General features: G+C 35.3%; 1 protein-coding gene across 1 annotated transcript; it reads right to left on the minus strand.

Annotated features, from left to right (window-relative positions):
- Positions 1-3,795: 3,795 nt before the first annotated feature.
- On the minus strand, positions 3,796-8,422 carry LOC123540527 (uncharacterized). The gene is made up of 2 exons (XM_045325618.2): positions 8,297-8,422; positions 3,796-7,113 (listed from the first exon to the last, which is right to left on the minus strand). The coding sequence occupies exon 2, from the start codon at positions 7,111-7,113 to the stop codon at positions 4,849-4,851; it is 2,265 nt and encodes a 754-aa protein (XP_045181553.2). The 5' UTR covers positions 8,297-8,422; the 3' UTR covers positions 3,796-4,848.
- Between the last annotated feature and the right edge of the window lie 10,383 nt (positions 8,423-18,805).

The raw sequence follows: 18,805 nt of genomic DNA on the forward strand, positions 1-18,805 counted from the left end.
TTTTGTTTCAGTTTATTAAATTTGAGAAGCCCGAAGATTGGAACGTGGTACCGTTGGTCTTGTTCAAGAAAGGGTTCCCCAACACCTGGAAGAAGAATGCTATTTCTGTTTGTCACGAAAATAAGGTCTAGAATGGATGTCGAGTGTTCAGTGAAATGGGTTGGTTCTTCAATAAGCTGTTCTAGATTAAATTGTTGCGTGATAGAAAGAATGTTTCTGTGTGGAATTGGACATAGAGCATTGTAGTTGAAATCTCCAGTGATTATTATATCCGAGATGTTTGTGTCAATTGCAAGACCAATAGAATCCTCAATATGGTGTCAGAACTACGAGGTCGGTAGAAGACTCCAAATAGTATATGTTTATTAATACAAAGATCTATTTCCACCCATAGACATTCGAGACGATTGATCTCAAGGTCTGATCTACGCAGGTAATGTATATTCTCGCTAACATACAAAATAACTCCTCCATGAGAATCACCATCAAGATCTTTTCGTTCAGGTTTATGATATGAGTGCAGCACTAAGTCTTCAGAAGTAATTGAGCGATTTAACCATGTCTCAGAAAAGGCTAAGATATCAAATTCAGAAAGTTCTGCGTATATGATGGTTTGATATCGCTTGTGCATACGGAGATGTATTTGTCTGAGATGATACAGAAGAAGAAACTGATTCTGGACCTGTATTCCTGTGGACATCTTGCAGATAAGAGCATTCGCTAACAAAGAGCTGTGCAGTGACAGGACGTACTCTGGACAACTATAAATACTTACGAATAGAAGGAAGTGGGATAAAACTGGTAGGAAACCGTGGTATCGATACGTGTACGTGATGGCATGTTTTGGCAATGATTTCGTGGTAAAAAACACATTCTTGCTGCGCAACACAATCCACTGACAGGATGACAATTATCTGCAAATGAAACGAATATTAATTACAAAGAAAACACGATAAATTAACAAAATTTCCATAGCGCAGCCTTCTTTCGTGGTTAAGGGTTAAGAGAGGCGGATACAAGAAACTATGGATCTAGAATGCTCACATTACAAATGTTAGAAAAAATGACGTTTACGTTCCTGCGCATTGCATGAAGATTCAATGAAACTGTACAATATTGCAATAACCTGTCACTGATTGCAGATGCAGATTGGAATATCCGGTTCGCTAGTAACTGTTTTAGCGGTAAAGAGGCTCTGCGTTTAATACCAATGGTAGATTTTTGCGCATCGTTTTGAAGTAAACTATAGAACAAATAAAGCAAAACGAGATACTAACATTGTAGCACTCTTTCTTACAGCAGCGTATTTAAACAAAGCGCGGGAATTAATGTCCTTAAACAGACGTTATGTCTCGACGTTTCAATGACGCGCAACAACAAAGTTCTGCTTTAGTTTTATCATTAATGTATAGATATGCAATAAAACGTGATAAAATATGGTTTATATGTCCTAAGATCCTTGACCCGATACCTCACCTAGTATTTCCAAAGTCATTTCAAGGCAAAACAGTTCTGTAATAACCTCTAATTATTGCATATTTTACTAAATATATGGCAAATGTGCACTAAGCTGAAACGTTTATGAGCAGCAAAAGGTCAATACCACAGACCATGTGACTGAAACTCGAGATAGTAAACATAAAATTCGCGTTAATAAATAACAACTACCTGTTATTAATGTTTTTCCATATTTGAAAGTTGCTTTATGTACTTCGGTATTTTTTTTCTTGAAAAAAAAAAACAAAAAAAAAAACGGCCGCCTATATATGAATACTTACTAAGGTCCCAAAATCTGAGTTTCACAAACTCGACGCTCTTTGAGCAAACTGTTAAATATTTATTAGAACGGTATAATTAGTGTAACAGTAGTTGGGACAAAACGAATTATTAATTACTGATACCTAGGTTGATATATGCTGTTTTGTCGGCATTACGAGTCACTTCCAGCGGTGATGCTTTGTCATATCGGCCCGCTTAATTTTTTAACGTGTTGTTAGGGAAAAGGTTACTAACTTAGTACGTAAACATACAATGCCCCTATATTGAATATTGGAAGCATTGTTTTTGGGTTGTTATTAACCATTTGCCAAGGAATAAAACACTCCTTTTGATTAACATAAAAGAAGTTTTTTACCTTTATAACTATAGAAGTGTCATCTTCTTTTCACTCGTAAACGTATTTCAGTGTGTTCATGTCCAAATCGCAAAAAAATGCGTCTTGTTAAATGAATAGTTTTTTATCTGCGTGACAGAACATAATGTTTCATGAGTTTTAAAACACAAACAAAAATAAACAAAATTGGCAATGTTTGCAACATTTTACTCTATACACAGTACTACACATACAACATGTCTATTTATTGATGGCGTACTTAATATGACGTCATCTGTAACTGGTTCCATGCTAAAATGGATGCAATGAAATTCAGTCAGTTTCGGTTTCCTGGTGGTAAACTAAGACTCCCTGTGCGAATATAAATTATTTGCCCTCAAAGTGAATAATGACTTTCGGACCTACGGCTCTTTGATCATTATGCACTTCTTCAGGCAGTTAACCAATAATCGCGTAGGGCAATTAAGTATTGGGGTAAGTAGGTCAAAGGTCAAGGTCACAGTGACCCGTTTCCGGATGATAACTTGAGAATGCATGGACCTAGGATCATAAATTTTGGTACATAGGTGTAACATCATGAAGTACAGGTCAAGTTCGACTTTGAGGTCAGTCGGTCAAAGGTCAAGGTCACAGTGACTCGGAACAGTTAAACGGTTTTCGGATAATAACTTGAGAACGCTTGGGTCTAGGATCATAATTTTTGTACACAGGTGTAACATGATAAAATACAGGTCAAATTCGACTTTGAAGTTAGTAGGTCAAATGTCAAGGTCACAATGACACAAAACAGTTAAGCGGTTTCCGGATGATTACTTGAGAACGCTTAAGCCTAGGATCATGAAAATTAATAGGGAGATTGGTTATGGCCAGCAGATGATCCCTAATGATTTTGAGGTCAGTAAGTTACAGGTCAAGGTCACAGTGACCCGGAACATTTAAAACGGTTTTCGGACAATAACTTGAGAACGCTTGGGCCAAGGATCATGAAACTTCATAGGGAGGTTGATCATGACCAGCAGATGACCTGTATTGATTCCGAGGTCAGTAGGTCAAAGGTCAAGCAAGTTCAGCTTTGACATTGGCTTAGTTCTGTGACAAGGCCATATTGTGGGTGTATAGTTCGTCACTCCTGTGACAACTCTAGTTTAAGACACAGGTTGAAGAAATTCACTTATCACATTTCTCGCTTTCTTTAACATCCTTGATAAGTATGTCATTTGTCGCTTATATTCCCCGCACTACTTCAACTGAAATCGTTTTGAATTATTATAATAAATTTAAATTTAAAAGAAATTTTAAACTGTGCCAAAATAAATATCAATAGATCCATTTTGAAAAAAAAACGCGAACATTTTGTTACCGCAAATATTGAAAATTGGTCACTGAACATGAAAAATATGCTGCATCAGCTAGGATTTGGTGAGGTCTGTTTTTTTCCAGATCAGTAAATATTAACCTGTTTTTGCCTGTTTTAAAACAGAGGCGTAAGGATACATTTATATCAAGCTGGTCTGAAAACCTGAACAGTTATCCATCTCTTTACCTGTATAAGGAAATGAAACAAACGTTTGGTATGGCTGAATATCTTGAAGTGTTAAACAGTTTGAAATTTAAACATGCAATTGCTAAAATAAGACACGGCTCAAATGATTTATTGGTAGAGAAATCTAGACAACGTACCAATCCAATTCCACGAAATGAAAGACTGTGTTCGTTCTGTGCTTTAAATGATATAGAGGATGAATTCCATTTCATTTTAAAATGTACATTGTATAATGACTTAAGGAAAAAATACATTAAAATGTATTACTATAGAAATACAAGTGTATACAAATTTATCGAATTGTTAAATTGTTCAAACAAGTCAGTGCTTAATAAGTTAGCCTTATTCATTACTAAGGCTTTTAAACGAAGACAATCTTACATCAGAAATCATGGTTTAACTTAAATTGTAATGTCAGAAGAATTTTGCAATATGTGTTTATGTGTTTCTCGATATATAATATGTTTTGCTCTATATATGTTTTTACGCATGCTCGTGAATATTTATTTGTGTTTATGTCGATGAGCTGTTTATGCTTAAGACTAATAAAATTTATGTTATGTTATGTTATGTTATTAAGCGGTATACAGAATGTTTAAGTTATGTTCCTTTGATACAGTATAACGAAGGGAAATGAATATAGTGATGCTAGGTAGAGCTGAGCTCTAGTATTTGGACAAGTTATATCGTAGCTTAAGAGTCAATTAGTTGGTGGCAGAGCATATTCTCTTGAGACCAGGGACTGTTCACCAAGGTTCACTGGAATGTTTGATATGTACACGTACCACTCAAACAGCGTGATTAAATATAACTTTAAATGAATATCTCCTTTACGCCGAATATGTATCTTTCCCGCTTCATTAAGTGTTACAGCTCTCTGTCTGCAGATGTACCATTTATAAATATGGGACATATGTAATTTGTAATTCAAAGAGATATAATTTACAAACACGTTTATGTAACAAAACTGGAAAGATAAAACCAGACTTATTCTAACGTATACTTCGTGCTAATGAAAATGAATAATTCTGTACTGTAATAAAGGACGCACACTATTTTTTTCAGCGGTATGAAACAAATTCATGTATGAAATATCTGTCAAAATGGTTACAAAAATATAGATTTTTCTGTATTCTGCTATAAACAAAGTTACAAAGACATATTTTATTGGATAAAGACTGGAATATGTAATCTATTCAATAATTTCCAACACTGACATACACAATCTGTAAAGAGGTATGATCATCATGAGAAGGATCTTGTACATTATCACACTGGCATTCAAAACTAAACGAACAAAGATAAGTTTCCGGAATTTTTCAAATATGTTACTGTCCTCAGCCATCGATTTTTCAATAATGTAACATGCACGATCTAACTCAACTTCTGATTCTCGTAAAATGACTGTTGAGTAATCTTTATGTAGAATTTCATAAACCTTTGCTGGAATAACATTACATTTATAACTAATTGTTATGATGTCTTTTTGATCAATCAGTTTATCCCGATGGAGACTTGGTAAAACGGACCTAAGAAAGAACATACAGTCATCATCAGTTGCAAATTGATCAGACCACACTACTATAATCTTTTTGCATTTTTCGATTTCCTCTCTGTAGGTTTCTTGTATCGGTCTTCCTGCTCTTATATTTTCACATATCTTTACGGTAAATTCATGCATTTCCAAATGATTTGCCAGTTTTTCCATTGCAAAAGCTGAATCATTTACGCAACTTTCACAGAAAAATAAGAAGACATCGCACTCCTTTTTCATAGGCGAAGACCTTGTATATAAATCCGCAGGACTCACTATATGAAAGCGCAGGTTTATATAAAATAAATATTCGAGGATGAAACACGCCGCAATCAAAATAACTACATTGAATCGAAGAGTATTTTCAATTTCTCTGTTGAATTCAAACAACATTTCCTCTACAGAATTAATTAAAAATGTCTCTGTGTCTTCAAACCAATCAAAATTAGACTGGTATTTAGCGAGTGCATTTCTGTACAAAGCAGAGTCATATAATCTCACATTTTTAGTGTCTCTCAGATTTTCAGTAATCTGAGGTAATACTAACAATGAATTTGGGTGTGTAATTGTCAGACCGGATGATAACACTATTTTTAAGGTATATTTCCCATAAAAACGAAACGTACAAAACTCAGATTCAACAACCTGACGTGCTTTTGTTTCATCAAGCCAATGATAATTTGTGATGCTCGGATAGCAAAATGCAAACGGGGATGCTACAAGAGGAAACAGACTATTAAAATTTATATAAGTAAATGTTGTATTTGAAATTGTATCTTTAAACCTAACACGGAAAATATTCTTTAACTTTATTAGATACCCAAGCGGCGCACGGACAGTATATTGGTTTCCCGTGTATCTACCCAGAGAAATGCTATGTCTCTTCTCAAAATATTTATGATTGCGTCTATTTACTATTAAACATGTATATGTGTTATAATCTTGATCTCTTATATCATGTATTGTTAGGTTAGAACTAGACAGGTAAAAGTTGGTCGGGGAAAACAATTCTTGTCTAAATGTTATGACATATTTAGTGTTATTCTTAATTTCTTTCTCATCTTTCAACCATGTGAAGGTAATTTTATCAGTAAATCCGCCACTGAATGTTTTGCAGTTGAATGTCACATATTCTCCAGGAATTGCTGAGCACGTGCTATATGTCTGTCTGCGATATATATCTTCCAAATCAATTCTTGATAAATATTCCTGTTCAGAACATTTGCGTATACCATTAACACTAAACTGTTCATACTGTGTCACTAACTGTTGATACTGTGTCACTACACCATCATTATGGTATAGGTAAGGAACAAAACCACTCCTCCAAATGAACCAGTATGCTAGAAATACTAGAACAATTGCTAGTAACGCATGTATACATTGTACTAAGACATACAGTCTATAAATTGAAGGAGTATAGAATGATTTGGTTTCTATCATCAAGACAATATAGTCAGCCAACATCTTACAAATGTAAGGCGTAACTATATTGAAGAAAAAGTAATAAAACAAAAATGATTGTAGGCCGCCGAGCAGCAAGAACATTGGTATGGTGAATAAACTATTAATAACAATAAGAAATTGAAGTAATAACGCCGATTCCATAAATTGCAGGCTAAGAAACGCATTTGTCCTCATCACTACACTATAGAGAAGGCTCTTATTCAAACTAAATGCTCTGTTTGTTAAGTATATATAGAAAATTATGAGTAATCTTTTAATTATCATCACAAGACTTTCCCTATCACTATCCTCTCTCATCATAAATAGTACTAGTGTCAACATAATTATTTCGCATACATGCCTTAGGACAAGTGTACTTGTTTTCATGGGTTGTCGCGCTCTGTTTCGCGTTAGGCTGGCGATGAAATTATATACAGTAATTACTGCATCAACAAAAGGATTTTCCTCGTCATCCATCTGAAATTAAATCAATATTTTGTTAAAAACTCGATTCTAATACACATAACTACATTTCTTAGCAGAATTAATACTAGTAGAAAACTCGAACATTTCGCATTACCATATCTATTGAAAATTATAAGTGAAGTGGTCTTTAAAGGGTATGGAAACCATAACAATAAGTTACTATATGAAAGACATCCTAAAGCTTTCCATAACGCTGAACGAATTTTAAAATCGGACCACTATTGAAAATAATATGGCAGTTTGAAATTTAAGAAAATGGCTGATCATGAAGGCAGCCATTTTAGTGTGTTTATGACGTCATTTACACACTGCTGAATTTTTATTTAGCAAATAACCTTTTGAATATATCTATTTTGATTTGTTTCTTGAGTGGAAGGTGTAAAAATGATCATTTCTTTCGCTGTAGCTGGGAAAAGTAGAGAAATTGTTTTACAGATGATAAAATGATAAATCCGCCCTTTTGTTTTTTGTTACCACGGAAACAAAATGGCCGCCAGTTTGACAAAATATTTATATGCTCATAACTTTCTTCATTTTTACTCCGATTTTGAAAATTCTTTCACTTCCCTAAGTGATTTAAGAAATCCGTTCTGACGAAACTAACATACTAACAACGTTGCCTTTCCCTCTTAACAATATGGCTACTTCACAAACATACTTTAACAGCAAAGTTAACTGAATCTGTCCACAGACTTTAAATTTCATTTCAAAGACTTCAAACACCTTCAAACCTTTGCATTGTTAACAAAATAAGAGATATAAAAGATATGTGTTGTTTCAGTGTAAGAGTAAAGATACATTTTACCGAGGAAACACCATATGCAATACTTTCACGAGTGGAGCATCACGAGTGAAAATGTGATCTATGGTGTTCACGAGTAAAATATACTTCGATAATTCACTAAAGAGTATATAATAAAAAAAGTTTTTTGCACTTGAAATGCTTACTTACTTACTTACTTACTATGCATTTTATAAAAACAATAACACGGAAACTATTTTTGATCAATTATTCTAAAAGGATTGTTTCTCAGTTTCCCAGATATAGTGGTTTTAAAAACAGTCTAACAAACTGAAACAAAGACATAATTATGTTTTATTCACGTAATGAAGTATTGAATATACCAGAGTTCTCTTTACACGTAAATTGAAAGAAGACTGAATGCGTACTAACCTTTCATCAAATATCCGTAAATAAACCTTAAATCATTGACTTTGTACAATAAGTTATATACTCGCTTGTCGCTGTGAAGATCTACTTATTTCGTATTGATTTTTAAATTATAAAGCTCGTTTTTCAACCCCATGTCTCTTTGTGTGGACGCAATAATTCGTTTCAAAACAAGTTATTTTATATATTACGGTGTTCCGTTAGGGTCATTGCATTCTCTCTGATAATGGCCTAGCGCGACGCGATATCTTAATGGCGGGGCGCGAGATCACAATGGCGTTGCGAGTAGCTTTGTTTCTTCAAATGTGCGATTTCATTGCAGTGCACATTTCACTTAAAAATGTTTTTGTAATTTTTGGCTTGCCCATTTATTGACTAGATGTTTTATTTACACAGTTAAACAAATGCAGATAAAACACAAGCACAGAAGAACTATATGATTTTTCTTCGATCATTATTTCTGAAATGTCACAATTCAAATGGATTTATGTCGTTGTTACAAAACCGCATTGCGCAATATAAATGGTAAAGTAGAAAAAGTTAGTTAGGACGGATTCATATTTTGGTTGCCTTACACTTCATGCTATTGCCTGCCATTAGTAATTTACTTCTTGTATGATTTAATGCAGTGATTGCTAGGTAACTGGTATGACAAAAGATCCATAAACAAAGAAACATTGAGAACATAAACAGAAAAAGGAAATCAGTAAGGAAATGTCTGGGAATGGTTAGTGTTAAAACCACCACTGCAGAGTTATAATCCGTCCACGAAAATATACTAAGATATTAAACATCGTAAAATACATTTCAGGCAAGTTCATATCAGACACTCGTACCATTCAACTGCAATCTAATCTCGGTTATAAGTACGATCTTGGTAATTGAAGTGAATTTAAACATAAGTTGTATGTGTTGATTCACATATGTGTTGTGATTTTGTTGTAAACATTTACATGGATTTCTTTGAACCAAGTGGAATTCATACATTATTCAACATCATATACAAAAAAATGTATTCCAATAATTATGTTCGTCATTATTATTGTTATCATCTAAAACAGTTGTTTAAAAACACTATGATCCAATGCTTGACGTCGCGGGAGTTAGATAACGCAATTACCTATTTTTCGTATTCACTACTGTTAATAAATTGACCTTCACTTCGATTCGTTAACAGGAGACTTTCTCATTTATTTATAAAGACAAAATGCGATGTTTTAGCACGCAAAGCTAACGTGTGATGAGACTTGTGTCTTTTCACATTTAATTTATCAAACTCTTTGAATTATGATAAAAGAGCCTCGCATCAACTTGTTTGATATATTAAGTACAAAGAAACTCATATAATATCCTCTACCGAAGCACAGGAAGTGCCTTGTGAATCCGTAGAATCCGATTGCTCTCAGTGGTCTGAAATGGCTAATATCATATCAGGCTATATTCCAGAATAGGTGTTCAGAAACAGTAGATTACGATTACATACATTTAAGATCTACTAATGAGAAAATGAAATACGTAGAAAAACTGCAAATATGTTTTGTTTTTTAAACACATTTGAATATATATTTAGACAGGGGTATATTTTGTTGTTAAATGTCGTTAAATGAAGTTGAAATATTGTACATACTTTGCTGTTGTAACGTACGCTGTTCCGTTTGGTCCATCGATATTTTCATTTCTGAACCCCATATCTCGAAAGTCGAAATCACAAAACTACGACGATGAAAAGTTGAAAACACGATGTTGAAACTCGAAATCACGATGGTGAAAAACACGTAACTACGGTGGTGAAAGTCCAAACCTTTCCACTTCCATCATCGTAGTTTCGACTTTCACCATTTTGGTTTTGTGTTTTCATCATTGTGCTTTTGACTTTCGTCATCGTAGTTTTGACTTTCAGCATCGTAGTTTCGACTTTCATCATCGTGGTTTCGACTTCCATCATCGAAAGTCGAAAGCACGATGTTGAAAGTAAAAAAAAAAACAAAAACAAAATGATAAAAGTCGACACAACGATGTTGAAAGTCAAAACTACGATGATGAAAGTCGAAAGTCGAAAGCACGCTGATAAAAACACGAAACAACGATGGTGAAAATGCGAAATGATATCACATTTTCATCATCGCGGTTTCTTTGATTTCACTTTCACCATCGTAGTTTTGTGTTTAGCCATTCACCATCGTGGTTTCGACTTTCATCACCGTAGCTTCGTGCTATGAGGTTCAGGAATGAAAATCTCGATGGTCCAAACATATGATGAACGACACTATACTCACACTCGTACACTTCAAGTAATGAATAATACGATAATAGTTATATTCTAATATTAGAATTGAAAAAATAAAATATTATTTTTATATGTAGTACAGTTTCAAATATCAGGGGATATAAATCACACATTTTCAGAAACATCGGGAGTTAATTATGAACAACAATCATCTATTAAGAGATTCGAGAGCCGGCTGTACTTCTGGCGTCAGGAAACGATGTTTTGTAACCGTGTATTTCTATTGCATTTTAAAATAATTCTTAAATAGTTAATTCAATGTTAACTTTGTGTAAGAGCTAAGTAGAAGTCCGTTTGTTATGCTTATGTTCAGCATAACTGAGACTGAAAGATATGTGAAGTACATATACTGGAATACCATCGACCAGTTACGTAAAAAGGAAACAGTAGTCTCTTTGAGTTTATATATTGTAATAACTTGTTCTCAACTTTCCATTTCGTTTGAATTGTTCGTACAGAAAGCAAGGTAAAAGTCTCCATGAGATTCGAAAGCTTTAGTCATTTTAAGTAAATAAAGTACCGTACTAGGTCTACCTACCCGTCGTGACCGGTCCAGAATATATAAATTTGGCCTCAGACAAATACGAATGTCCGAGGCCCAATAATTGGACCATTATGAATTCAGCTGTTTATTAACATTATAATAGTATTTTTCATTGTCATAACAAACGTGTTAGTGAATGTCATCATTGAAAATAATTTCTGCATGTTTTAATTGATACGATATTTTTTATGACTTTAATTGATAAACATTGGTACCATTCAAACAGACTACTGTAAACCTAGAAACGTTTTCGCGCTTTTTAAATTAGCGCCTTTAGCGGGTGGTATATACCCGTAAAATTAAATAGCCGCGAAAAACTCTGATCTAACAAAAACGCGAAAGATTCTAGCTTCAGCTTAAATAGATCGCTACAAAATGGTCCTGTACTTACACATGCCTGGACACGGACGTAAATCCTTTCAATTCCTTTAAATAATATAGATTAATGCAGTTTATGTTTTCTTATCAGTGTTAATGTATTAAATATTACAGGAGTCATAAAAATATTCCACTTTAATATCTCAAATTCTAGTACCAAAGTGATATAAAATGAGTTCACAAACCGACATTAACTCAATTGATTGAAAAACATATTTTCCGATCTCAGCTCGTGTTTTATCATCTAAAATAATGTAATTCCTTCTTTTTTTTGCAGTTTTCTTAATAACATCCTTCACATTTTCATTCGCGATTTGCACAGATTCCTCACTCGTGCTACATGAAGGTAAGATAGTTTTCAAAGGATCACTAGATCTTTCGGATTTTTCAGGTGTAAAAAAGCTACGTATGGACATTATGCCGGCAAAATTAGTAATGATTCAACGTGGGAAATAAAATGTCAGTTGCTCCGTTGAATATGACCAACTGTAAGAAGTACGTGACAACTGTTCACGAAACTTTTCATGCATACATGATTTGCCGTTAAGGCTTGGGGTAGATTTATAATTAAGGGGTACAGTAAAACTGTACGTTTTCGATAATACTATAAATGCAATAATGCCATGATACTAACCTTAGTATACTAAATATATGCACTTGCGACTTCATTTTTGCGGGATTCGCGATGGATATGATTCCGCGAATATTTATATCCGCGAAATTGTCTACGTTTTATAAAACACGAAAAATAGTATCCGCGAACATTTCTAGGTTTACAGTATACCCCCATAAGTTAAAAAAAGGTTTTGCTTTAATGGAACAAGTGACAATCTCACCCCTTTCTCTTAACACGCCGGAATTGTGATTCACTGTTACAGTAAACGGAGGGATGAGAAATCCGTGATGGAGGGGTGGTAGTAATTTTTCTGCTCATTGAAGCATATAGTTGCCGCTTTGTCCCTCCGTCATTTTGTCATTCCTTCGGTACGCCCGTCCGTCCGTCACCATATTGGCCCGTTTCATCTAGCAGATTTATTCCTTGCCCGATATAATATGAAATGTGTGGCATTGGTCTGCTGATGCGTCAAGTGTGGTGAGCTGTGTTTTGTGTGCTCATCTTCCGCTTTTGGCCTCCGCCGCTGGCCAACCTTCTGGTGAACAAGGAGCCGAGTGCGTAAGTCTTCTCTGCCAGTGCATAGCCCCTCTGCAGACAGGTCCTTTTGCAGTGCCTCCATGTTGGTGCCACACGGTAACTGAGCACCTTGTGGCCTCCGGCAGAACTGCAGGGGGACTCGGAGGAGGTCTGCCCCAAGACATGTGGCATGCCAGGCCCACCGGTGTGTGAACACGCCCTGATGCCTATGAACAGACCCCCAGCTATGGGACAAATAGTCCCTGTGTTCCAAGGGTAGGCTATGAACTCGGAACTAAGGGTGAGGTAATCCCGACAGAAACCTAGAGAGTTGAAGACAGAGGTGCCGGGCCATTGGCACTCTCTTAACGAACCACAGCACCATGCAATATCGCTATGACTACATAGCCATCCGGTATTCAAGAATGTGGTGCTTAATCTCTGAGGTCCCTCCATCTGCGAACGAGAAGAAGAAGAAAAAGAATATGAAATAAGGCACTGCCTCAATCGGGAATCGATCCGACTTCAACACATTCCATAACATTTGAATAGAACTGTCTAATGACAGCACGGAAGGACACATTTTTAAATTCGATAGTAAATATCTCATTCGGTATATCGCATGAGGGATCGTTCCCGGTCTTTGTCGCTACGCGTAGGATCGATTCCCTATCAATTTAAAGGTAGACTTTGGAATGAAAACAACACTGCCAATATTGTATTGTATTACAGGTAATTTCCGCCTTTTGGATAGGTGCACCCTCCGGAGAGGTATATCTATTTATATGAACTGTACTGACGTGCAAAACGTTGCGGTTCGGACAAGTTATGTGGACGCTTATTAGTAGAGAGATCGGTCCTGATTTTCGTCGCGAATGGAATTTTTATGTGGCTATTGTTTCTAGAATAAGACCCTAGGCCATAGTGAAGAAATATGGCGTGTTCAACTCCTTATACACTTGAAGGAATGGATTCAAAGTTGCTCATGTGCGTAAACTTATCTGAATACAATTTGCTTCAAACTTGAAGTAAAACATCCTTCATATGAAGATGGTCTGTACTAAAAGCTTTGCTAGTTAGTTTGTGGGGCACTCGTGTCCAGTTGGCACAATTCTAGTTTTTTTATGTTAGTGCTGTAAGGAACTGCGGCTTTTGCAAAATAATAAGACTAATAATAAAACTAGCTGCCTTACAACCTATTCTAAGAGAATTTCACAATCGCAGCATATCAAAAAGAATTCACAATGGTGTTTTCAGTTATCATATGTATGTAAGCACAAACAGGTGAAAATTCTATGAATTCTGGATAAGCTATTCTTCATATAAAGCAATTAATGGTGTGAGAGTTTCCCTCGTTGAATGACATCCACTGAAGAGCCTCATTCAAACCGAGCTGTTCTAATCCACTACTAGAGTGGGTGTACGGATTTGAGTGGGCGTTGAATGGTGAATGGTAGTTTGCCAACGTCTCCGTCAGTCCGTCATTCTGTCCTGCGATACATTTACTATAACAAAGTATTTTTTCATCGAACGGTGACAAAATGGATAATATACATATCCTTTTACTTTTTTTGATATGTTGTTGATTTAGCACTTTCTTTGATATGTTGTTGCTTTAGCAACAAATATCCAAAATAATAACAAAAAGTGGACTATATGGTTACTTTAAAAAAAGAGTAGATTTTATCACGAAACTTGGCACATCTATAATGACAACGTGGAGAACATTATGTTGTATTTTATCCACTTGTCTATCTGTTCATCCATCTAAAAACATATTTAACACACAAGAGGCTACATTTCTACCTGTTCTTCATAAAACTACGTCAAAATGTTTGATTGTACGGAAAGTAGGTCAAATACAAAACTTGACAAGTTTTCATTTAAAACTAATACACTAGGTCAAATCACAGAAAAAAACCTGTTGACACTCTAAAGGCCACAATGTCTACTTAATCTATATAAATCATTGTCTGATGTTTGCGAAGGTCAACACTGGGTTCTATTAAGTCAAAAACTATATATTAATTTATAACTACAGTTTGACAAATAAACATATGTACTAAGACTCTCAAGCAATGTTATATTTCTGTATCGCTTATCAGACGAAACTCAGTTCAGCATTATCCAACTTTCTTGTCGCTTTCTATTTACAAAACACATGTAACCAGGTAGTTGACTGGCCTAGCGCTTTAAACACAAATATCTTGAAGCATATAGTAACCAGGTTAAAGCGACATGTTAATATGGGCCAAATTGAAAGAAAAGAACTTCTTTCTATTATATACAATGATAATGATATCCGGGAAGTAAAATTAAAGGTTTATTATTGAAGGCAACCTTATTTCACCGATCTTCCAATGCGACAATTGAGATTTATATGCGTACATTTGCCTTGAAATCCATGAATTTGATTAAAAATGTAAATGTCAGGTGTATCATTTGTGTAGGAACTGTGACGGAATTGAGGGGATCGGGTTGTCAACATGTACTTGGATTGGCCCAAATAAGTACAACACTTCTTACATTACTCCACTTGTTGTACTTATGTAATGTCTATACAAAATTCGTCAGCTTGTGAAACATGTAAGAAACTGACGAGTATGAAAACTGTCAATGCTGACGAGGTTATATATGTTCGGTTACTATATAAAATTTGTTTGAAATGCAGAATAAAGATATAACGCTAATAGCATGCTTCATTATGTGAGATTTTTGTCAACATAGTTCAATTCAGATAAACGAAAACGTTCCACATATCTGTTGTATATATAATTTAAAACTTGATTATTGAAAGGATGACAGGACTGTTACTGGACTCTAAGCGACAATTAAAAGCTTTATTAAACTTTTTGCACTTACAGCCATTCTACCCCATCGCTCTGAATCCATTCATTATCTTTGTCTAAGTCATTTCCACGCATACAATGGTTTAGGCTAAGGATCAGTAGAAGTAAAGGACTGTGGCTAATGATGAGCAGAATTAGAAGCCTGCAGCTCAGACTGAGTGGAAATAGAGACCTGTGGCTCAGGCTGAGAAGCAGAAAAAGCCTGTGGCTCAGATTGAGTAGAAAACTAGAGACCTGATGCTTTTGGATAGAGGCAGTATCTGTCGTTAATTTTAATTTGCATTTCAAGGAACACTAGCCTCTACGTATTTAGGTTACATTACTTCTTTGAAAGAATCTTTACTTTACGCCAGATTGTTTCTATCAGAATTTATATCTTTTTAAAACTGCAGCAGCAGTATAGCTATGTATAGTTCGACTGATCCTTTAAATATTTCGTCAATTTGTTTTTGGAAACTTAAAAGTTTAAATCATCATTTTCTCAAATTCCAATTTGTTTCTTTAAAAGGCTCAAAATAAAGCGTATAAGCTCTCTGCAACATATCCGCATGGGATATCCTGTCTGTTATTAAAGTTAGGAAGTTTTATTCCTCCTTTTGTAAAGTAAGAAAATTACCTCTATTTTTGATTTTATAATAAGAATTTGGGGTTTTCTTTTGATTTTGAAGAGAAATCTGAGCTCTCAGTTTTTGGCACATTTTGTTATTAGTTTTGACACACAGTAACTGTGATATAGCGAATTATTGCTTTTGGTGAACTCGTTACAAATCTTTTTTGAACTTTAGATGCCTACCTTTGTATTGATCTACTATTTTCTGAGCATAATAATGTAAATGTCTCGAGGACATTGTATCAGTTTATCAGCCGAATGATGTTCTTGTCTAAATACATAATATTCAGTTTGTATCCCGTCTGGCGCTAAACAGGCCCAATCAAACCGAGCCTGCAACATTTTCGTAAATCTCATGTTGGGTGACCTGTGATTTTACACTTTTTCTATTTTGTATTCATGCACAATCTGTAAAATTTATTGAGCCTTCTTTCTGCTTTTCCTTTGGTAAAGTGTCTATCTTTATCGTCAATTCTTTCACTTTCTGTAAGATGTTTTATACGCAGGCTCCATAACCTCAGATCCCCTTCCTAAATTCCAGTTTGTTTATTTCTGCCCATTGTTTTCTCGTTTGGGGCAAACCCTTTACTTTATCTGGGGACCAAACGCCGCTCTTCATGGAATTACACGCCTCAACACGTGTATCATTGAAGGTTCCATGTTCACCGCCGTTTGAATACATCTGCGGATGTCTCTAAATTGTTTTTTGTACTTTTAGCATGTGTAAATGTTGAGTTCTGCTCAACCCGGAGCTAGAGGGCGTGGACGGTAGCATGCATTTCCACTACCGTCCATGAACAGGCTCAATCAAACCGAGCCTGCAACATTTTCGTATTTGTCGTGCTGAGCGACCTGTGATGTTTCTACTTTTTCTATTTTATTATCACAGCAGCGTTGTTTGTGCCGTGTGGCGGCCGTAAAATGTATCCCCGTGCATTCAATCAGGGCTGTTATATTTTGATCTTCTCAGATCGTTCAGCATGACTTTTATGTTGTGTTATTGGTACTGTTTAGTTTCTCAGCATGACCATTTCGGGCTGGGTGGTTCCAATACTCACGCTTTCATAGCCGCGGGTATTGTTTAATCACCCCTTGGATATGGTGCCTGCTTTTTAATTTTGTCTTTTGACAGTTCCTGTGATACGCAGGCTCCATAACCTCAGATCCCCTTCCAAAATTCCAGTTTGTTTATTTCTGCCCATTGTTTTCTCGTTTGGGGCAAACCCTTTACTTTATCTGGGGACCAAACGCCGCTCTTCATGGAATTACACTCCTCAACACGTGTATCGTTGAAGGTTCCATGTTCACCGCCGTTTGAATACATCTGCGGATGTCTCTAAATTGTTTTTTGTACTTTTAGCATTTGTAAGTGTTGTGTTCTGCTCAACCCGGAGTTAGAGGGCGTGGACGGTAGCATGCATTTCCACTACCGTCCATGAACAGGCTCAATCAAACCGAGCCTGCAACATTTTCGTATTTGTCGTGTTGAGCGACCTGTGAAGTTTCTACTTTTTCTATTTTAACAAACAACGAAACTTTGTGTCATCAAGCGTAGAGATAATTTCGTTAAACATTTGTACATATTCTACAAATTCATCTGTTTGGAGTCCTAAACACGTGGAACTGTTTTAAGTAAAAATAAAATCATTGATCAGTGATGTGAGATTTCAAAAGAGGTTTCTTGATATACATTAAACAAATGATAGTATATGAGCATCATATTATAAAATGAATTAATAGCAATAGACACATACTTTATATATAAAAAACAAAGACAAATTTCAAACAGGGAATGCCACGTACCAAAATCGCAGCCTCCCCAAAACGTAACCTACAGCACGCAGACGTGCACACCACAAACACACACACAAAGCCAACACACGAGGACAAAACGAACAAACAAAGGAACACAGTGGGGCACCGCCTTTGAACGGTCAGTGGCAAAAACACCACTGGGTAGCTTAAACCGGTTTAAGTGCGCACCCAACCTCACTCTTACCCCCACCATGTTCCAAAAAAACTTGTTGGTAATATTGTATATGTATTATGTAAACTTTATTACTATTGTCTGTATGATGTATTTTACTATTTAGTTGACCTGTCAAAACATGTTTCTGGCTTTTATGTTAATCTTATATAGGCGTGAACAGAATATAATGAAAGCCGGGAACAAGTTTTGACAGGTCAAATAAATTGTACAATACATGAAGGGAAAAAATAAATAATGATAAAATAAAAAGAAAATTAAATCATTACTCTTTACCGAGACACGCCCACTCGACGGCAATGATATATATCGATGGACGACATTAGCGAAAATGTTTTCACATTTACATTGAACCTGTTGTCATCTATATCAAACGATATAGAAATGTACCTTTTATTGTGAGTCTTGAGTCTGATCTATTTCAAGAGTATTATAAATGAAATTTGCTGTGACGGGCTGTGACAGTTTGGTACTCATGATTCTTTTATGTACTAACTTCTTCAATATTTAAAGGATTCAAAATATTTTACAAAATGATATATGGCAACAGGAGAAAGCATATTTAATGATCAAAGTTCGGCTTATCTCCGTACAAAATTTGTGTAAGCAGTTGTGTTCGAGGTAGATTATTTTAATTTCATCCTTCATACTATTGTACTTACTTTAAAATCTACAATTGATTCAAGCCCAAACTACACTTTCTTAAGTCAATGTATTGAACATTT

Source organism: Mercenaria mercenaria, chromosome 16, assembly GCF_021730395.1.
Source record: "Mercenaria mercenaria strain notata chromosome 16, MADL_Memer_1, whole genome shotgun sequence".
NCBI lineage: Eukaryota > Metazoa > Mollusca > Bivalvia > Venerida > Veneridae > Mercenaria > Mercenaria mercenaria.